At 41.2% G+C, this 23,014-nt stretch overlaps 1 protein-coding gene across 1 annotated transcript; it reads right to left on the bottom strand.

Moving 5' to 3' along the window:
- Window positions 1-222: 222 nt before the first annotated feature.
- On the bottom strand, window positions 223-17,406 carry IL13RA1 (interleukin 13 receptor subunit alpha 1). The gene is made up of 10 exons (XM_014887116.2): window positions 17,282-17,406; window positions 14,094-14,251; window positions 10,743-10,878; window positions 8,735-8,855; window positions 6,797-6,981; window positions 6,253-6,404; window positions 5,003-5,135; window positions 4,465-4,561; window positions 4,100-4,184; window positions 223-2,961 (listed from the first exon to the last, which is right to left on the bottom strand). Exons 1-10 carry the CDS (start codon window positions 17,361-17,363, stop codon window positions 2,842-2,844), a joined length of 1,269 nt encoding a protein of 422 aa, XP_014742602.2. The 5' UTR covers window positions 17,364-17,406; the 3' UTR covers window positions 223-2,841.
- Window positions 17,407-23,014: the final 5,608 nt, after the last annotated feature.

Genomic DNA, 23,014 nt, shown 5'->3' with positions numbered 1-23,014 from the left:
GTGAGAGCCCAAAATCTGTGCTCAGCTCCATCTCTGTTCCACTACCCCAGCCGAGAAGCATGGCTACTGCAGTCCATGCACAATGAGGGTGTGGGCTGAGTTCACTTTTAAAAGAGATGAGGGCAAAGCAACTCAGCTTTTCTTCTCATTAAAAACCCATTTCTTTGGCCTCAGTTTAATCTCCTCAACCCAAGAACAAAATGCCATGCCATTACACTGAAAAGCATTCAATCATATTTATTCACCCTTTGAACAAATTTACAGATCAAGTAACTGCAATGAAAAAAAGAAAAGCAAAATTTAGATAATTTCAAGCTAAAAAACCTCTTACCTTTAAAAAGCATGTTAAAGGTGAAAGTATATTCAGACATTTGCTTTACATGCTGAAACACAGGCTCAAGAAATGAATCTGTGAGGAAGTGTCAACTAGTGTTATTCAAAACCTTTCTATATAGTGACCTAAACCATCCTTTGCATTTAAATCTTCCTTTTGGCCTAACACCTTCCATCTTTTTTTCCCACTCCTATGGTTTAACGAATTTGTTTGGGGTTTTTTGTTGGTTTCTTTTTTTAAAAAGCAAATAAATTTTGGTTTTGTCATAGACACCAGCATAAAAGTCAAAAGAATTTAGGGGTAAGAACTGATTTTCCTGAATTGCTACACTGAAAGCCACAAAACTTTATATTACACTGTTATGCTTACTTATCTTGAAATGATACACTTCTGTTTGTCTAGTGGTCTGTGTTGAGAACATTCCAGAGGAGGTAGATTGAAGGAATATTCATTATAATGATATAAGTGTTGCAGAGGGAATTAATTTGGCAAGGAATGTAATTACTCTTTCCCTCATGCTATTCCTTAATCTCTGGAATTTCAGAAAGTGCTACTAGCTGATTTTGTATAACCTGAGTTTTATCTCACTGAAATCCCTGAGGCTTTATTTTTATTGTGTCTCATTTATTAATTTTTATAATGTTGGGGTTTTTTTAGCCTGATTGGAGGTAAAAGGCTAATAGGGAGTCTGCTAGTTCTGCTACATTTCTACTCCCCTTTCTACCACCAACAAAAGGAAGACAAGCCATGGAAAAAAATGTATTTGAAAGGCTCAGTGGACAATGGGGAAAGAATTTTGATTTATTGATAAGGAGGGAATAACTGCATAAAAGATGCACATTTGTAGCTAAAAAGCATGTGGCACTTGCTCTACTTCTTGCAGAACAAAGTGTTCTAAAAATATAGCATTTAGCTTCACTTTTTTGACTGAATGGAGCTTGAAGACAGGGATGAACTTTAAAAGGTTTGTAGCTGTAAAGTTTGCTCCTATAAAGCTTATCAGGAGATCTCTTCCCAGTCTGCTAAGACTGCCTTTGTCCATGACTCACATGTCTACAATTATCTGGAAGGAGCAAGAAATCCCTGAGCACTGACCATAAACGGCTTCCACGGATCCTTTTGTCTCCATTCCATTATCTTCTTCCTCCAGCACAATCAAGGTACCACTCTAACCACCCTTGCAGCACAGGGCAGAAACTAATGCTGAGAATGTAGAGCAGAAAAATGTCACATTTGTGCCAGAGAACACCTGCTGAGCTTTGCTGGGTAAAGAACACTCAAAACAAAACCATCAAAGAATGAACAAAACAACAAAAAAACACCTGTCAAACTGTTGCAGTAAAATATAGGAGAAAGCTTTTTTAAAAAGTTAAATCAGCACCTTGTTTTATACTGCTAAGTCCTAGACGGGAAGTTCAAATCAGAGTCTCATCACTATAGAAAGAATAAAACTTATTCCTTAGAAAAGAGGCCAAGATTGTTCTCCCCTCTTCCCCAAATCCATCAGTTTAGCAGTAAGGATGGGTCTTGACGCCTTTGAATTAGTAGGGGTTCAGTGGTTTAATATTTGCTAATCAGTTTGACCACAGCTTCTTAGACTCATGCATCCATCGTGGTATTTTTGCTGGACAGACTCAGGACGACTTAGCTACTAAAAATTAGGTGCCTTTAGGCCAATATGGCCGAAGTAGAATCACAGTCTGGTGAGACTCAATACAGTTATCTGCTACTGCACAGAACAAATAAAAAAATATTCTATTTCTCATTTTAAACGAAGTATAATTAACCCAAGAAGTCCATGAAGGCGAGGCATCTGAGGACAGGCAATTGACAGGGTAACAAAACTAAGCCTTTTCTATGAATATTCTGAACACCAGCTGGAGAGCAGAGAGGCTTTTCATACACATTTTCAAATTAAAAAATACTCTCTTTGGTGAGATTTGACCAGGCTCTAGCTGATGGGCAGAAGTACAAGAAATCCAGTCCGTAAGTGCCCTCCATAGAGTACCCAGCCCAGGCATACACACAAAGGGTTATCCACAAACAGTCCATGCTCTGCCATCCCACCTGGCAGCAGGTGGTAGCACTAATGATCCACCTACTGCAAACCAGACTCATCCCACCTACTGCAAATAGAGCCAAATACTTCAGAAAAGTCACAGTGCTAGCTCAAAAAAAAAACCTAACCAAAACAAAAAAAACAACAGTCTGGTGTGAGGCACAAACACAAGTGAAGTGATGAGTAACTGGGCAGAGCTGGCTGAAGCCAGGACAGGGAATCCACAGTGCAGTGGCATGGAATATACATGCTCATCTTGACTGAACTCTGATGAGTATTTCTGGCAGAGATGGAAGAACAGCCACTGTTAGGGATGTGTCTTCTGTGCACCAGAGAAAGCCAGTGGGGTCAGAGCTGGCCAATGCTTCACAGGCCTCTTCGTATCTACAGTCACCTGAGGTAGGGGAGCAGGAATCAGCTTCTTCCTCTTTCATTGATAAAGTAGAGTCTACCTGTTTTCTTTTTCAGACTTAGTGCTCTCTGAAGTTTCTGTTAAAATTAAAGAATGAATTTCTTCTTCCATAATTAACCTGTCAAAAGCATTCAAGGGATCGTCCTTTGCAGAGCTCTGAAAGAGAGGAACAACATTTTTAACAATAATTCCTCCTGGTGAGTGTTGCTTTTTCAACCCAGTAAGACATACCCCCGTTCCACAACATATACCCCATATTATGGTGAAAAGCCAAGGCAGCTGGGCAACAAATTATGTCTTTCAGAGCCATGGCTTAGACCTGGCTGACAGAAGAGATGTCCTCTGGAGATGAAGAACTGAAGGTTGGTCCCCACCTTAAGGGTGCTTCCAACTATAGCCAACAGGTAAAGCTCAGGCAGGAGGATGGAGAACTGAGCATGTACACACTTTGTAGAGTTTTCACTGAGCACACAGAGAAAATTACATACACAAAACACTTGTGAAAGCACAAAGTGTAACAGCTACCACAGTTACAGCCCTCGTGGCCAAGAATCCCATCTGGGAGAACATTCACTGCCTCATGTCAAAGTTTGAATTAGGGCTTGTCAGTGTGCTTCTCTTAGGATTTTTATAAAGGGCTACTGAGAAAGATTTATTTAGAAATAAGTTTCCTTAATGGGTATTATGTTTATTTTCTGTGAAATAAGGCACCACTCCAAGCCTTTCATCAACCAACTCCTGAAACAACTATAGCTGGTTTTGTTCTTTTGCCAACAAGAAGCTATACGTCTGATTTACTTTCTAGCTAACGGACTATGATAAATGTGAGAGTGTTAAAAATGTTAGTTTCTGGAAGTCAAACACAAATAGCTTCATTCAGCATCATAAATATGATTAAGTAGCATAAAAAGACATGAATATTAATGGAGTTGTGAAAACAAACAAAAACCCTCAAACGAAAACCCACACAGCAAAAGAAGCCTGACAATCAGAAAACTGTCTCCCAAAAAACCCCAGTCTGATACTAATTTAAGGGACTAGCAGTCTGGAGTAATAGAATAATGCAATTCTACTATTGGAACTGGAAAAGTACATACGGGTTGGGGTGGGGGGAGAGGAGGGAGGAAAATCAAAGTTTTGTGTCATGGTTTCTGAACGATTCCTAATACTGTAAATACTTAACCTTCATACAATACACGCAGTTAGTGATAAGACAGACATAGGGGGAAAAAAAACCTGCAAGCCTAGAGATCCCAGTTCAGTAGATTTGCTGGCCCAACAGCTTCTTACTAACCTGGGAATCCTCGTTCTGCTCTCCAAACATGCGCTTCAGAATTTCTCTAGGGTCCGGAATTGGTGGAAGAATTAATATCTTCAGCCTTAATGAAGTTAAAAAGAAAATATTGAGATGAAAAATATATTAATTTAAAAATCACAAAATAATTTTAAAATGTCAAAATCATATTTGGGTACAGTCAAGAAAATTTGTGGAGTCAGCTTTGTCATCACTGACCAGCCTTCCATTCTCTGTGCAACTGCACCCATTTCTTATTTTTAGTCCCCAAAACAAAAGGAAAGGAGAACATTGACACAGACAGATTCTAAATAATTTTTACTCTTGACAAAAACAGCAGCAAATGTAAGGAGATCATTATTTACCTTTTTAGATAAACTAGTAGGATTACTGTAGATACTGCTACGATTAATGGAATGGTAATTATTAGAACAAAGTAGGTTGTAGAGTCCCTCTTCTCACCTGGAAAACAGAAATTGTAGAAACTTAGAGATGCTTTGAGAGGCTTTTTAGGGACAATGACAACAAAATAGTTAATTCTCCAATTTGTTCATAGAAGCAGTTCTTTTGCAAGTACACTAGCACTTTTGTAGGCAAGGACAGGCTCATTTTCTAAAATGGGATTATAATGTAGATATGGTTAGCAAGGAAATGCAAATGAGCAAGACTCAGGGCTGAAAAGTTAGCTACAGTGGACATTGCACAGCTGTACAGATGGCATCATTATCAACATATACAGCAGCATAGGCTGAGACTGGTGGTGCTGCTGAAGGACTAGAGCTCTTCTGCCCTCTTTTCACTCCAAATTAAATAGGTACATAGGAAGATGACCTTTGACTCCCATTTATTTAGCAGACAGATGAAGAGTAAAGTGCAACACAATGCAGGGACAAGTGCTCTCACCAATGCTCTTTTCTTCACTCCAGTCACTATGGAGATCACTGTTGTAACACACACGCTTTAGTTTTGCTCTCACTTTGAAGGTGTATTTGTTATTAGGATCAACTCCAGGAATTGACACAGAATTCGTTTCAGACTAAGGCAGAAAAGAAAAGGTAGTTTGCTTTGTTCAATTATCAACATATTCTCAGTCACTTCCAAGCCTATTTACATTGTGCAGCTAATGTATTCTGAATGTTTTGATGGAAGACCTTTCTATGACTATGAAACTTCATTAAAAATAGGACATAGTGGCATTTAACAAGCACAGAGTGCCTAAATGCACATTCCAAAGCTAAGATTTAATCTCATTCACTGCTACATCTATCATGCAGCATTTGGCATCAATGATTAAGCTAAGACTTAGAATTTGGAACAGTGCCTTTTAAATTTTTTTTTCCCTTCTGAGAAACATCTGCGATTTACCCTGCATTCCCTTCTTGTCAGGGCAGCATAACTGTGACCATACCAAAGTGTTTTGGGACACCTCTACAGAAAAAGCACACACTAGATAGGATCTAGCTGCACTTATTTTATATCCAGAATGCCAGTTTCCTGGGGAATGTTGCTAGCATTCGAGTTTGGGGTAGCATGAACAACTAAACATGCTCCACAGGAGAAGAGAGCCACTCCATTTGAAATTTATCATACTGTTTTTACCATTCTGATCAAACAGGACATTCAGTTTGGCTCTGGACATACAGCCTGAGTCCATCCAGACAATGAACTCAATGCTCTTTATATGTACACAAAAATCAGTGTATTTGAGAGTGCACACCTCTTTCTTCCCCTCCACGCTCAGTCTTTATCCCCTTGCTTTTCTGTATGAAATTCTCTGTTCCCGTGTGCACCAGCAGTTCATTTTTCTTTAGGGCAATCGGGTCACAGCACTCAAGACCAACAGCAGGAAAACCTAACAGCAAGACACCCAAGCCCATGTGCCTGAGAAGCTTACAGCCACGATTTCCTGATAGTAAATCCTTCTGTTCTCACACACTAACAAATTGCCCTAACAAATTATGGGAAGGATTCATAAGACTTGCATGAATTTTGATGTGCAGCTTTTACTAACACAAACCTGCAGTATGAGAGAAAAATCCTACATTCACACAGCACTTCCAGCACTGGCACCCAACCCATTCTCATGCAACTGTTCATTTTCAACCACAAATATTTCAAAATATTCACAGAAAAAGAAATTAAGGAAAACTTACTTCAATTATTAGATCAATGCCCAAATCACCTTTGTAACATTTAACTTCATAGTGTAAACAGCCTTTTGGAAAAGTTTCTGATTCACTCCATTTTACATCAATTACATCATTAGTCTTTGACACTGTTAATAGTCTTGGTGTGGCAGGTTTTACTGAAATGCAAAATGGAATAATTAGTGCAAAAGTTTATTTTGCTGCTTACAAAAATTATTCAGTCCTGTATTACAGAATATTATTTACACCAGATTAAGAAGAGAAAGAGGGAAAAGTTAGCACCAGCAAGTAAAAAAAAAAGAGTGAATCCAACTAAAGAATAAGAGTAGAAGTTAATAGAAAATTACCCCCCTCCCCTCCCCTGCAGATACCCACCCCACAGAAAACAAACTCTTGCCTATATAATTTCAAATCAAAAGTCAGTAGAAGAAGGGAGCATCTAATCTCATTGTCCCATTCATACTTTTTGAGTGAAAGTTTCTCAAACACAACAATATACTACCAAACTACTTATTTTAGTTATATTTTTATGATGTGGTATTAAGCTTACCAAGGGTGGTAGGATTTTTACTTGCACACAGAGGCCTAATTTCTTCAGAATCATCGCTGATCAAAATACTTATAGCAGGGTAATTACTGGTGACTTTTGAGAAGGTAAAATTGAAAATGCATTCAAAGATTCCTTGGTCTACAGAGGAGTTGCTACACTTCTTAGGGTTTTCCAAACCATCATACCTAGAAAATAAAATTATTTTTGTAAACTTCAGAAGAAAAGGACAGCATGGGGAAGGCTTGTTTATAAATGTGTGTTACAAATTCTAAAGACTGATATTGCATTAAAGCTATGCTATAGCACATTACAAAGTAAGCCTAAGCAAAGAAAGCAGCCTGTAGTTTATCTCAAGCTTTAGAAAGAGTATTGTTTTTGTGAAGAGTGCCAAGGAGCAGAAAGAGAGGTAGGCTTGCTTTATATCAAAGAGAACAACTGCTGTCAGCTTTGGTTCACATTTTCCACATGGGAGAACAATTCCAAGGAGTAAAAAATATTTAGAAAAAAACCTAATTTGTGCCACTTCTGGTCAACAGAATTTCACCTCTGTGATAAAATGAGCTGATCAACCTCCTTTAACTCTGCTCAAGTATTGCAGCTCATGAGATAGCTGAGTTTCACCTATTTACCTGATTTGCTTTTCAAAATGTCAGTATCCCCTTCCAATAATAGAGAAGCTAGGAAGACAAACTTCTTCCTTGCTTCTCTTTGTTGCCCAAGCCTCAATGAAAATACACCAGTAACACTTCCTCCCAAGAAAAACAAACCCAAAAATCCCCACCTCATTGGCATTGTGGAAAATGTATCTTTCAGACTAAAACTGAAGTGTTTCCTTAGTTTTTGGCTTTAAAATCTAAAAATCATTATCCTTTCAAAGCAGCATGAATTAAAACACTTTGAAGTCACTACAACTACATCTCCCATTAAAATTAAGGGCAGGTTGAAAATACGTAGTTCAAATCTAAAGCAGTAAGTATCCCTACACCCAGAAATTCAGTTCAACTCTGCATTGGTCCTGTTCTTATAACAAAGAAAAAATTTGAGTAGCAGTCTAGACAGGGAACAAATAGTCCCCCCATGTTTAATGAAAGCAGCAAATTTTCTGCTGCTTGCTGCCTAAATGCCCTGAATTGAACAGCTGACCTCTGAGACTGCCACTGGAGAAGTGCAATAAGTTTATGTAGTTAGCTCAAATAAAACAGAAAGCTGATTTAAAACTATGACATGGGGCTTTCAAAAAGGAAACTCCACTATTTCTACAGAAGCTAATGCAATCTGGAATTTCACAAGCCCCATCAAGGTACAGAAGTATGCATAGATTACTATGTACAGCTATCAATGCCAAGAGCTGGCTCACACAAGTCTGTTCCTTTGGAACAAAGCACCATTTATGGCTGTCCACTGGCCAGCAGGGATGATGATGATAAAAAGATGTTCTTCATAGCTTTAAAGGTGAATCAGTTATTTACAACATTGAAGATGCAAATAGAAGTACTACTGAGAGTTATTAATGCTTTTGTACCATTTCCCAATGGTTTATGAACTGACACATACATTGTGAGTGATCCTAACTTAAACAGCCCATTTTGTTGGACTGCAAAGAAAGCAATACATTGGTCCAGTTTAGTTCTTAATTATTCCCTCTTTGAATCAAGTGCCCAATTAGAAAAAACATAGAAAGCAATAGCAGCTATGTTACTATGGTCTACTGAAGCAGACACAAAATAGTTGCATCAGCTCCCCAAAAAGTCTTGGCCATAGCAGCCTCTGGCCCCATCATTGGTGAAGTTTTCGGTTGAATGGGACTGAGCAGTAACTTGGACACAAAGTCCTGGGAACTTTCAAAGCAGGAGGAAGCAGACAAATGGAATGAGTCATGTAAAACTGAAGGTTAGTCCTGGAGCACTTTAGAGCTTTGAATACAAATCTCCTACGAACCAGTAGGACAAAGTGTAGTTGGTGTCACTGCTTGTGTTCTCCCCAGGACGCCAGGTACAAGCCATGTACTCCAAATTGTGCCAAACACAGCTCAAGTCAACAGCAGCAGTACCCGGAATACCTGCAAGGCAAGTTGGAGATGTTCTCTAAGATTTATTTTGTCCAAGTTCTCTCTGCTTTTTCCAGAAGTAAAACATTTCATTTTACATAACTGAAACTGGAAAGCAGAAATGGGTTGGTTACCTCTCAAGACGACACTGCCTGTTCAGCACAATAAATTACGAATTCCAGCTGTTTAGAGCTTGCAATGGCTGAAATCTCAGCAGAGTAACTTCTGGAGGCAAGCCAATCACAACAGCAAAACTCAGTGCTCACCATGGCTGAATTGCTACTTAGAGTTACCAGATGCTAGGGACAAGGTATTGAGTCAGGAAAATATTTATTTCTATTAATCTACAGGTACTTTACAAATAAGTAAAAGTAATTACAGGGAAAACTATAACAAAGGTAAATGCTATTACAGTCATCAATATCAACCATAATTAAAGGCTGAGTATTTTTATCTTCTCCAGAAACTGTATTAGTTGCTTGGTATTCTGAAGATGGAAATACCTCTGAGTCTTAAATATTGACAAAAGCAGCACTGGATAAGTTGACTTTTAAATTGAGATCCATATACCTTTAGACATTAAAGTTTAACATTTGGAAACTCAAGTCACATCAATACAAGTGAGTAATTAGCAATTATGAAGAAGTCAATGGATTGCCTCAGGCAATCTCAGGCAGAGCAATTATGGAATAAAGTCTTTGCTTGAGTTCTTTACACTGTATTATCATACTACATTGGATTGTATTGGATACACTTTCCTTGTAACAAGTAGCAATATCTCCATGAACTAAAAACTAAATTCATGTTAGACGCGGATTTGCTTTGAAAGTCTGAGCTTGCATTCTCCCTGAAGCAGCAACTAAGACACAGGGAAATGACATAGGTTTTTCTATTCAAGAAGTATATAAAAATATTTCATCTGCAAACTGAATTTTAAAAGCCCCAGCCTGTTTAGTACATGCTGTCCTAACAATGTGCTTCCCTGATTTTCGAGAACTCTTCTGGCAGACACACACACAGGCTTGATATAAGGTCTCTGATTCTCCCAACCACATGTGGTTTTCATCCACATCAGGTCATGCTTCTGGGTTAAGACAAACTTTTAAGCAAGAGACTCATTTTCTTGCCGTACATCCTAACTTCAAGCATTCAGCAAAATACATTACTCCTCAAAGTCTTCTTCCTAACAATTTTGTTGTGGAATCCTTACTTCTGCATGCCAAGAAACAAAAATTACTTTTTCTCTATTCATTTTGCTATGCTTTGTAGACACCACTCATCTCTTTTGAAAAAGACAGAGCCCTATTACAATTATTTGAGTAATTTATTCAACAAGTTGTTAAATTTGCTACATTCCTCCCTCTACATGGACAATTGTAGGGTTATTTTATGGACTTCAGTTTATACAGAAAAATCACACAAAATAAACTGACTTAGATGCTTGTCATTAAGGCAGCAAGCTTAATGGAGTCTAAGCTATCTCTTATGCCACAGCCATCAAAACCAAAGTTGCTCTTACTCCATCATTTAGATGGGGGAAATAAAACCAAGATATTTGTCATACCACCTCAGACACACAGGAATTCCTGCCAGTGTAAGGATATATTACAGCCCCTCAGAAAGACTACAGCTCAAAGCAGGCAGAGGAGAAATAACAGGAACCACACTGCTGCTTTGGGAGAGCACTTCAATTTTACAAGCTTGCCCAGAAGACTTTAAGCATCAGAGGACCCCAGTTGCATTTAAAGGTGGTATAATCATTCTGTTTAAGCTCTATCAATAAAACCAGCCGTTTTGTCTGGTATTTCTCTCTGATATATTTTATTCTTCTTGTTAAAAGAACAGAGAAAAAGCCATGTCTCCTCAGGCCAAGAGGGGTCTGGCCACTGCTGGCATTACCTTTAGGCAGAAGGGAGGTCTCCACCCAGGGGCTGGGCTCACTGGTGCTGTCATTCGTGCATTCACTTCTCACTCTGAGGCGCATTTCCTCATTCAAGTGTGCATCTGTCACACGGAAGTGGCTCTTACTCCATTCCTGGGTTTAGATGGGAAGGAGAAAACCAAAACGTTTGTCATACCATCTCAGACACACGGGAATTCCTGCCAGTGTAGGGATATATTACAGCCCTTCAGAAAGAGTACAGCTCAAAGCCAAATGAAACCAGTGTCTGACTATGTGGGAAGACTCAGCATCACTTGGCTTTGCTTTTTCTTTCTCAGGGGCAGTCAGAACTCACAAAAAAAAACTACTGTTACCCCTGTGACCTACAGTCATTAGCAAAGGCTACACAGAGATTGAGAAGTAAGTATAACATGGGGGAAAATTATCCTAGAATAAGTCTTGATGGATAATGCAAAATAAGCATGTTTATCCTACACCTGTATAAACAGACACTTACAGATCTGACCTTCACCTTTCTGTGTGTGTGCACATGAGGGCATGACCAACAGAATGAAAAACATTTGAAGACACAACTAAAAAGCAGTTAGATGAGTTTGGACGATTTAAGGAGCTAAAGAAAAACCTACCAAAACAAACCCATAAATGGCTATTAAAACACCACATCAAACCCAAGTAGCTCATGATCTTCCATTTCAAGTATGTTTTTGTGAGAAAAAGGCTCACCCTTTTATCACACGCTTTCTTGAGCATCTTTTGTTGGGCTAGGAGAATGCCTTTTATTTAACTGGAAACTGGATACAGAACAAGTATCTATGTTATGGCCAAAGAGTACTGTAACCACTCATATACAAAAACAATATATATTGGCACTAATGAGAGGGCAAAGAAATTAAACAAATGTACAGATTAGATTTGTCTGGGTTTGAAAGACAGGTGTCTGCCAAGGAAGGCAGGAACTTCCCCCTCCCCTCCAAATTATTATAACTCCAAAGTAACAGGGCTTTCAGGCAAAGATACAGGAAAGGAGCAACAGTTCTTTGCTAGTATGTGTGTGTAGAACAAGGCAAACAAAGAGCAGCAGCCCCGAGGAACAGAACACAAACCCAGGGACAGCCGCTCTCGGCTGCGGCCCCTTCCCCTGCGCTGCAGTTCCGGGCACAGCCAGCAGGGGCGCTGGTGGCTCCCGGCCGGGCAGGGGCCAGGATTCCCCCGCGCCTGCAGGGGGCGCTGTGGCGCGAGCTCGGCCGCGTCTCCCTCACGCGGTGATGGCGGCCGGGCCGGGCGGTGAAATGGCTGCAGCAGCAACCTGGGAGCACAGCTGGGATGGCAGGGGCAGGCCCACCCCAGAGTAGCAAAAGAAATGTATCAGAACCTCCGCAGCTGTGGCAGGAGCCGCGGGGTGTCCCGGCAGGCAGGGGTGTGGGGTTACAGTGTAGGGACAAACCCGGAGCAGTGGCAGAGGAACGGCGGGGCTGGGCAGCGGCAGCCCGGCTCCCGAACACGGCCCTTGGAGGGGCTCGGGGTCCTGGGTTTTCCCCGAGACACCCAAATAGTTGGTGAGGGTCCTTTCTAGTGAGGTCGGGTGTTAATAACGCCCCAGCACAATGGCCATTCTTACAAGCAGAGCCTTACTCACAGGAGGAGAAAAGAGTGGGAGACAGGACTCCTCAGTGGTGACAAATTCTTCCCGACCGCAACCTGCGATCCCAAGAGCGAGAGAGAGCTCAGAGCCGAGCCCAGCCCCTCATCCCCCAGCCAAAACCTCAAAGTATCTCTGCCCTTCCCAAGAGAAAAGCCCCAGCTAAGGGGCTGCAGCCACTGAACCCCTTCACCCCACCTTGGCCACTTCTTTTGGGTCTCTTAAGTACCAGTCGTTATCATCTCTTAGCAACAAAGGGGAGAAAATTTCCTTAAAAAAAGAAAAGAAAAAGAAAGAATCCTAACCTCCAACAGGTTCTCTGAGCAAAAAGATGCAGCAAGACATACAGTCTGTTTCATCCTGTCCTGTGAAACTGCTAACCCTCCGTTCTTTCATTGCTGATGACATTAATACCTATTAGACCCTTCCACAAACTCATTTAGCTCTTTAACCAAGGAGACTTTCTACTTGTTGATTTGTTAGTGAATTAATCAAAATAGGTCAATAGATTTCTGTTGTGTTAGCAGGTTAAACTGGCTCATCTAAAGGTCCAATGAAGATTATTAGAGATCATTAGTGTCAAAATGAAATGTCACCCTTTTAGTAGTGACATTAAATCAGCTCAGCTGTTTGCAAAACCACAGTCACAGAATCATAAAAAAGGTTTGGGCTGGAAGGGAGCTAAAAGATCATCTGGTTCCAACTCCCCCACCGCAGCTTCCTGCCTTCCACTAGAGTAGGTTGCTCAATGCTCCATCCAAACTGGCCAAACCACATCCCTACTCATGTCCAGGATATCCCGGAGCAGTGAGAAAGAATACAGTGGTTAGCATGAAGAGGCCAACATAACCATCAGGCTGTAAGACTAACAGGGCTCAACAGCAAAGGACTGCCTCAAGAGGCGTCATATCAATTGTAACCATATCTAAAACAGCAGGACTGCCTCCCTGACAGCTGGCATCTACCAAAAGGCTTCAAATTCCTGGGGTTTGGAATTATGGACTTATTTTCTTACTGGCAATAAATAGTAAAAATACCTGTCCTACAGCACATAGCAATGGGCACCATGGCAATGCCCTGACCAAACTGAGGCTAATCCACAGCAAGGAGAACATCTGGGCTGCAAACCATCTAACACAGAAAACAAAAGCCCAAAACAAATGTGTTGTATGACTTCTATTCCAGGCAACAAACATGCTCCATATGGTCATCAAAACACAACCCCCCATAAATAACTGTAATTGCAGGGAGAGGGTAAATGGGGGAATGTTAATTCTTGGCATCACCACCAAAAGATGCAATGCTGTCAAACCACAGCTAAATCTGCATGTCGCTTTAAAACGAGTTCAAAGTAAAGGAGAAAATCCTTTGCAAATTCCCATTTAACTCTTAAGGATGCATACTGCCCTTCTATCTATGTTTTCTAGAAAGTTGCATAAGCAAAGACTGATATGCGACTTTTCCCATTATTATTACAGTACTTCTGTGTTACCATCAGCACTCAGTTATCAGAGAGCAACAGACAGATTTTTCTGATTTGAAGATCCCATATGCTGGTATGATTCATTTTTGAGGTTTTGATCCCATGATAAGAGTGAAATGATATAGTAAAATTGTCTTTACACACGTGTGTATGCTCTCCCACACGGAGTTTTATAATACTAAGACATTTACTGTAATACAGAGTTTAAAGAGGTGATATACTTACTTTTTTGTCCTTAGGAACCCCATTAACGACAATGTCACTGGAATACTTCAGGTTGCAGCTACTGCTGACGTTCTCTGGTGGGTTCCATGTCCAGTTCACAGTACAGATATGGATAAATGAATAGGTCAAGTTGGATGGAGATGGAAGAATTTTTGCTCCTGGAAGAAAGGAGTTACCAGTTTAACAATCCTGTTGGCCCACACTTTACCATTAGTAATACTGGCAGATTTTAAACTCTGACAGAAAAGAACAAATAACTTCTCAGCTTTGTCAGCTCATAATTGCTATCAGATAAGGTGCCCACTAAAGTATTTCTATTATTCCTGTTACCTCAACTCATAAGTAAAATTTAAATATGCATAAATTAACTGAAAAGTAATTTTTAAGAAATTGTAGCCTGCAACAAGGTAGTGGTTGTGGTACTCGAGCTTTTGCGTGTTGCGGGAAGATGAATCATGTGCTGAAACTTTAGTAAAAACAGTATACACATTTTGTGGAGAAATTAATACTTTGTTCGCCCCAAAAGTTATCCATCAGCACAGTTTTAAAGAGCTATTTTTAAAAAGTCAAGTGACTACATCTTGCAAGCAACAGCTGTACGTTAGAAACACAATGCAAGCAAAGATTGCAAATGCAAGAATGTTAAAAAGACAACTAGGAAACCACATCACTTTCTCAATTACCTATTAAAAATATAATGCTATATTCCAGTGCAGTGAGCAAAACCAGTGTGGGACAAGTAGTAATTTATTGCTGACACTTCAGTGATACATTTTTGCATCTCCCCAAAAGCCAGTGAGAAGCAGAGCAGGGCCACGTCTCAGAGATGGCCACAGCAATAAATCCATTTGTGCACTGACCCTTCCTTATCTTGTGTATTAAGTCAATGCCTACTCAAGACCCATCACACAGCTTGAAGGTCATATTAGAAAACAAAGAGGGAAAATACGAGAAAATGGCAAACTTCCAGTAAAAATTAAAGTATGTGTCAGACATCGATTCTAGAAAACATCACCAACTGGGAATTCCCAAAGAAAGTGAAAGTGGATTTTGGTTTTTTTTAAAGGGCTACTCTAATATGTACTATGAGAAGATATTGAACCGAAGCCCAGTGAGACTGTTTCTCAGGGTATCTCCAGGAATCATCACTGAGCCACCACCACTTGTTTGACTGTGGACAGTGCATCAGTGTCACAAACACTTCACATATCAGCTAGTGCTGCAGGTCTTGCTGTCCCAGGGAACCAAGCTCAACCCACCCTAATATTCAAGAGACCTCATAGGAAAAGGGCAGAATAATTCCATCAAGATCAGTTTTCCCATCCAGGTCACAGTACAGCCTCGCTTCCTTCTGCTAGCACAAAGGAAGAGGGAAGATAGAGAAGCAAAACAGCTTCATTGAGCAAGAATTCTTGATCAAAACATCCATGACACCATTATCTTACATTTCCCAAAAGCCAGAGCAGCCAAATCTTGAAGGGAATTTATCAGACTTCTGGAGGTCTCGGACCTTTGCACAGTTCAAGGACAGGCAATGGTAGAGATCAGGCACCATTATCATCCATGTATATGCACAAATAATGAGAATAATTACAAGGATTCACTGATTTGGTTCTGAATATGCTTAGTTTGTTGGAATACTTTAAATTATTGGGATTCTTATTTGAGTGGAAAAGAAATTTTTGTTCTTGCAAAAATACAGTCTCCAGTGAGAAAACTGAATGTAGCAAGAATATCTTTGCCTATTACCTCTTCCACTAACAAAAACTTAGGACAGGCTTTAGGAACCAGCCTTGGGGCATTAAGTTAGTAAATACCGAGTCCTTTTATTCATGTAAAAGAGAAACGTTTCTCAACAAGACTACAGAGCTCCAAGGATTCCATCTTGCTGTGATCGAACTTTTACCTACAATAGCCACAAACCGTTAAAAAAATGTTATCCCTGATTGCTATTTTGAAGTTCTAAATATTATCTTCTAATAGGTTTGATTAGAAGCCACTGTGCTTAAGTCTGCAGATTTCTAGCCACACGAAGAAGTGCTAATATTCAAAGTTTATAAATTAATCAGTAAATTGTATTAGCATAAAAAGTTTAAATCTAGTACGCTTTCGATTAATCTACAGAATTCTGAAGCTTGTGTTTTAATGTTTTTAATTCAGCTTTTATTCATAGGTTAGGGCAATCTCATACTTTTGTCTGTGTAAAATATGGAGTCTCATGCTCTCGTTATTAAAATTTCTGTAGCAATTTTGCAGAACAACTCAATGACCAGCTACAAAATGTAGGCAAGCCGTTATTTCACTCTTAAAATGCAAAACCCACGGTGGTGCTTCTAAGAAGCACAGCAGTAGCCTTCAGAGATTAGGTGAGGCTCAGAAAACATATTATTTCTAAAAGCCCTAAGGCGGAAACATCAGCAAATCCTTTGCATCAAGTACCATGTTAGTGTTGTAAAGAAATAAAAAATTAATCGTATTTTTATTCTGTCGTCCTGCATTTTCTGAAAGTTGATTTCATAGTGATAAACCGAATTGCAGACAGTTGAAAAATAAGAATTCTTTAATGTCTGCATCTGCGTTATTGGATAACATAAGCAGAGAATAAAGCTTCAAGTCCGGATCCTTATGAAGTCCTCAAAGACACGCACACATCTTTCCTAAAACTAAACATTCAGGCTTCCAAAATCGGGAATAGTAAAGGAAGAGCGGAGCCATAAAGCGAGGAAGGTTCTGCGCTCCCGCACCGCCGCCAGACGGGGCACCGGGAGGAGAGCGGGGGCTTCTGCTTGGGGTTTTAAGGCACAGACTGTCCCGGGAATCGAAGATGGAGCTTAAAACATTTCGGCCAACCCTGCCAAGAGCTGCCTTACTGATAGAGGAGAGCAGATTTTCACCACCCCCGCTCCCAGTAAGCGGCAGGGCAGGGCGCGCAGCCGGCGCTGCCTCGCACACGGCTGACGAACTTCGGGCGATTTCTACTACAAAATGAAAGCGTTTCCCTTACATCCATGCCCGCATGGATGGTCGCGGAGCCACGGCCGAGCCGCCGGACCCGCGCACGGGGAGATCCCGGAGTGGCCGCTCCAGCCCCGGCACCGCGCCTGCGGACACGGAGCGCAGCCGGCACCGCAGCCGGCCCCGCGTCCCCTCCCCACCGCCTCTTCCCCACCGCCCCCTCCCGCTCCTACCTGCCGCCGTCCCCGCGGCCACCACCCAGCACATGGCGAGGAGGATCGGGCTAGGCAGCGGAGCTGCTGCGGGTACAGCCATGGCTCGGGCGTCCCAGCGCGGCCACTCGCTCCCACTTCCCGTCGAGGGGCCGGACCAGCCGGGAAAGGCGGCGTGACGGGACGGGCCGGGCCGGCCCGCCCAGGTAACCCGAGCCGGGAGGGAGGAGCGGCCCGGCCCCGCTACCTGGGCAGCACCGCCCAGGACTGCAGAGCTGGGCAGCGATGGGAACATCCCACGGCCCCGTCCCACAGCCCTACACTTCCCGCACTGCCCTCCCTCTGCTGTCACCCTCCTCTCTCGCTCCATGCGCCGCCTCTGCACTGCCCTCCGCTCCCCACCGCCCGGCGTTGCCTCTCGAGCGTTCAGCACCGAGACACTTCACAGGATCAATTCGATTGGAAAAGACCCTGAGATCACTGAGGTCCCTTTCGCTGGAGCCGCCGGTGGCTCCTCGAGTCCGGGCTCGGCCGTGCCGCAATCGCGGAGCCGCAGCGATGCCGCGGGACGCGGGCGGTGTCCACACAGCCCCTGCGGAACCGCACCCGCTCCGCGCCGCTGCCCCGCCGTGCCCTCCGTGCCTCCCCACATGGCGCTGCAGCGCGGCCACAGACTCACCAAGATCTCATTCTGTGAGTCAAAGTCGTTTTCCTTTTACAACCGGGGTCACACTTGTCTGCTACAGCTATTGAACAGTGCCCCAGACGGGGTATGGTTCATATCCTCTCCCAGGAAAGAAGCTACGTTAGCACATCCTCGAGAAGTTCTCTGGATGTCGAATTCATTCCCTGGCAGAATGTGCTTTTTGAAATCCCTCCTGAAAATTCAGCTAATTTCTACAGTTCTCATCTGTGCTAAAAATGCATATATTCTTTTGTTTTCAGATCTGCCTTCCACAAACTTCCCCAAACTCCCTCTTCTTCAGCCCTTTCCAAATACAATATGGTCACTTGGAATTTTGCTCTCACGTTTACGGGTGTGTTGCAGCAAGATTTCCAAAATTGTCCCAGAATTGGGAATAGGACATAAATACTATTTTGATAAATTTCAGGAGAATAAAATATTTGGGGTAAGCTTTTCCTTCTGAACTAGAATTTTGTGGTAGCTAGCAAGCTTGGTCCTAGTTACCACCTAAATATAGGTATTCTAAATAGTAGAGATCCAGCAGGAAGGAAACTTGGCTGAGTTTCAAGGCAACCCAAAATTTGTTACTAAAACTAACTTATTGCTAACCAAACAATGTTTCAGTATTTACTCAGCTCCTCGAAGAGTTTTGCAAGAGTTCATCTGTGTTTTAGACCTCATTCTAGAAAAAGGGAAGTGGACCTTTTAATGACAGGGTGGGGAATATCCTGTGTTAATGTTGGGCTTTTTTTGCTTTTCTGCCTGTTGATTTCCCTGTGAAATAAGAGGACTTCTAGTTGCTGTTAGAAAGTGCCCAAGGACCTACAATTATAATCAAAGAAAAATGTGGTTTAAAGTTCCAGGATGTGAAACATTTAAGCTGTGTGACGGAGATTGGATTGCGCAACTAATTAGAACAAGCGTGGACTATGCCTGCTAGTGAGGACATTTGTAGAGTCGAGCTGATCCAAGCAACCTCTCTCTTGCTTTCAGTTTCCTTGCTGATGTTTTCTTTGCTTCCTTCTTTGTTTTGTCCACTGCTTCTCCCAGGAGACCCAATGCCAAGCACATATGCAATCATTCACTGCTTTTGGCTCCCTGCCCATCAATGTTGTTGTCGGCAGCTGAAACATTTTCCCCCTTCTCTCTTCCTTCTCCCCGAATGTGCAACTCGTTGTCACATTCCCATCTCGATTCAGGGCAATCACAACTGCTGCCAGAGCCTTTGATCCCCGCCACTTACCAGAGATTTCCTATTTCTCAATCTCGCTGAGTCCTGTCCTACAGCTTACTGTTGCAAACCTCATGCTCGTTCATGTTCTTGTGAGCCAATACACCTGTGCTGTAGTGACTGGAACTCGTATAGACACACCTGAGGTATCTTTCAAATGATCTGCTGAACAAGTACTTGGGGTATGGCTTCATGTTTGGTATAAAGTGATTTACAATCATCTTACTGACCTGCCCTTGGCCATGTGCTCCTGCCTTTTCCACCCACACAAAGCCAGTGACTGTGAGGCTATGCAGTTGTATATTCAATAAAACAAAAATCCAACGATTTTTTCCTGTCCATGTTCCCTAAATTAGATTATCAAATGGTGCCAATGCCTGCTGTGCCTGCACAATTACTAGGTCCAGCAAGAGGCAACGATTATCAGCAGCACAGGACAATGGAGAATTGTCCCTTTTGGGACCAGCAGTTGTTTTGCACCAATATTGAGATTCCTCCTCTCTGATTTTGCAGCAGCTTCCGTCAATACTTTAGGTCTCAGCTGGCATAATTACAGGCTCTTCATGGTTGGAGTCAGTTCAAAAAATGGCTCAAAAAGAATACAGCTGGATCTGAGGCACAAAAATCCAAAACTGTGTTGAAAAAACCCCAATCTGACTCATGTGGCTTCTCACTTCTTGACCTTTGTCATGTTCTTTGTTCTGTGTTCTTTGGGGACATCTAAAATTTTGTGACATATGTTCACAGCAGACATGAACTCTGCAAAACTGAACTGCTGCCCAAACCCCACCAGAAACGAGAAATTACGTGGAATAAAACCCACCTCCTTTGAAGAGGAATATTGAGTGGACATGGAACCAAGCTTGTTTGTGCAAATGTTGTATCCCCTCCCTCCTCTGATAATTTCTATTACAAGCCCATGCATCAACTTTTCTGCTCACTGTTCCCTAAGTATGAAGATCTATTTAATTTACCTATTTATTTGGCAAGGGAATAACTCCATTACCCACCAAGGGAGGCAGGGCACAAACCTGGTTTTACAGCTGCTTGGCCAAGGCTTGCAAGAGGCCCATTGAGAAGCCTCAGAAGATAGAAGTAGAAAAAGCAGTTTGTCCTTTATCCTCTGTGGAGGTAAATAACAATTACACCCAACTTACATTACATCATGTAAGAGCTGGTACAACTGCCTGGGCATGCATATACCTTAGTCTAACCACCTTGTAAGTTGAGTTAATTGATGAAAAGCAACAATAAATAAATCTCCAAAGAGCAAAAGTCTGGGTTTGAAAATTGTAATTCCAGAACAGAGCAAAAACCCAACCACAAACTTACTGGATATTTTTTGGAAAGTAGGGTGATCTGCTGGGACATTTCCTTACTTGTGATTCACAACTTGTTTCTATTGATAAATTTGTGTGTATGACTGTCTCTGTTTTTCTGACGAATTATGTTTTTGGGATTTCCCTGAGCTGGATTTTGCATCGCTTATGCTCCTTCAGGATTTTTAAGTTAACATATTCTATTTGTTGCTGAGTAATTTAGCGTTCACCATTTCATTTGATGTACTTCCATGTCTGAAGATTTATTTTGGTAATCTTCTAGAGAGGGCACATATATGATAGCTCAGTGCACAAGGCTTTAGTCCCATGAATCTTACACTGGTATTAACTTTTGATCACTCACCCTGTTCTGTGAAATGAAGAAAAAAATTAAAAAAAAACCCTAGGTAAAACATGTTTATTGAAACACTTATTTTTCCTGTTTGTGTAGTCTTTTATTTTGACCTGGAATAAACTCTGAACTTGACTGCAATGTGATTTTTTCCTTGGCTTCTTGTAAAAATTATTCATTACTCAAGAAAGAGAAAGTAAAAAGAGCAGTATAGGACGGCTGGTCTCAGGAAGCTCCTGAGCAGCTCTGTTCATCCTCTGTGTCCAGTACAGAACCAAGGCAAATGGGAGGTGCTGTTCTTTCACACACAGGAGGTTAAACAGGGCTCGTACAACACTCACAGCTACAATATTCAGGATAAAAGCACTCCTGCTATGATTATGGAGCAGCAGGTGCTAGATTTACACGAGAAGAGAGTAAATTACATCCAGCTGAAGTATTACTTGTATATCACAATTGGTTCACCACTGCTTGGCACAAGCACATTATTTGAATGACAGTCTGTGGTTGCATAAGAATTAGCTGTACACAGTGCTCCTCAACACAGTAAGAACCCCTTTTTTAGTCAGAGAACTCATCTCAGTGAACGTCAGACCAACACGTGCTACTCTCCTCAAGTGGGTAAATTGGGTAAGATATAGTTTTATTTCCATTAAATTTTTGAGCCTGTAATGTCCACTTACGTTCTTTTCCAGATCTTTTGGGCCAAGTTACTCAAATCATAAAGTGGAGTCCAGGGGATTTGGTCTCTTTAGAAGGAGAAAAGAAACGTATTTTACCTGCTTTGAGATAAAGGTATTATATTTATATAAAGTCTCATTCTATATTAAAAAAAATGTATGTTCAAAAGTCTTCTGGAACAAAACCAAACATTACACACTACAGGTATTCTCTCATCCTTTTTTCATTTTTCATTTGCTGACTTATCTCATGAAAAGTCCTGATATCAGAAGAAGTTTAGAACTCCCAATAATATGTAAAAATACATAGTTCGCTGCAGTAAGTTCTTCATTCCAGATTTTTTTTGGGGAGGAAATGGAGCTCTGAGGCTATTTGTCTAAAAATGATACTTTCTAATCCCTCTGCAGAGAAAAAAACAGTAGGTCCAAGAGAGAAAATGTTTACACTTGCTTATTCTGTAAATCTCTAAAAGCAAGTTCTTGTACATAAAATACTGGCAGACCCTTTGTTGCTTTGTATGTCCTGTTTGCAAACCATCTGGCTTTGACACATCCCATCACCCAAACCAATCCTGATACTGAGGGTAGCCAACTCAATCCTCACAGATGCTTCATCCCATTTCTTTTCCTTTTATGCAAAATTATCAAGGCATCCATTCTGGAGACTTGATGTGTTACACAGCAGTTTTGCAGCAAAAAAATAATTAGAGGCACGCAAATAAAATATGCAATGTAGCCAAACTGAGGTATAGAAAGAGTGTGTGCCAGAATGTGATTTGAAATATGTTCCACTAATTTTTCAAGACTAAAATAATCATGTCATTCCTTAGGCAATATAAGAAAATCAAAATGTTAATGAACAACAGACATTTCTATTCTTCTCAAACAAGAAGCAAGTAGGATGCACCCAGTGTGAGTATCAGCTACATAAAACAGGCACATGCACCTTACACTCTCCAGCTGTATCTGTGATTTAAGCTCTTTCAGCCATAAATAAGAGAAGATCTGGAGGATTTCTCTAAAATGGGGTATTAAATAAGAAAAGGATAGAGAAAATGTGATCATCTTCTTAGCACCGTTGTCCAAAAGCAGTTGTAAAATAATGGCCGCTCCTCATCCTTTCTAGATTGGTGAGTAGGTAAAGGAAAAACAAGTTAGTTTGTTACCAGTATTTTTATAACCTATCTAAAAAGGAGATTTTTCTGTGGAAAAATCCAGCAAAATTATTTAGCAGGACGGAAGGATAATCCTTAGGGCATATCATTTTTGTAATTCATTAAAACTACAAGTAAGTGTATCCTTCTGAAATGCAGTGACTGTATATATTCTAATTGGACTGGTATTAAGCACTTCTTTTTTGGCCAAATTACTGTGACAGCTTTTCAGTATATGGCAGTGAAATGACAGGACAACTCCAGTATCGAGAGTTTCAGAAGCTGAGACAAAAACTCATCTTGGACCATTAAAGACAGCTGAAGATACAAGTA

Source organism: Sturnus vulgaris, chromosome 14, assembly GCF_052056855.1.
Source record: "Sturnus vulgaris isolate bStuVul1 chromosome 14, bStuVul1.hap1, whole genome shotgun sequence".
NCBI lineage: Eukaryota > Metazoa > Chordata > Aves > Passeriformes > Sturnidae > Sturnus > Sturnus vulgaris.
This window is presented reverse-complemented; position numbering and strand designations above follow the sequence as displayed.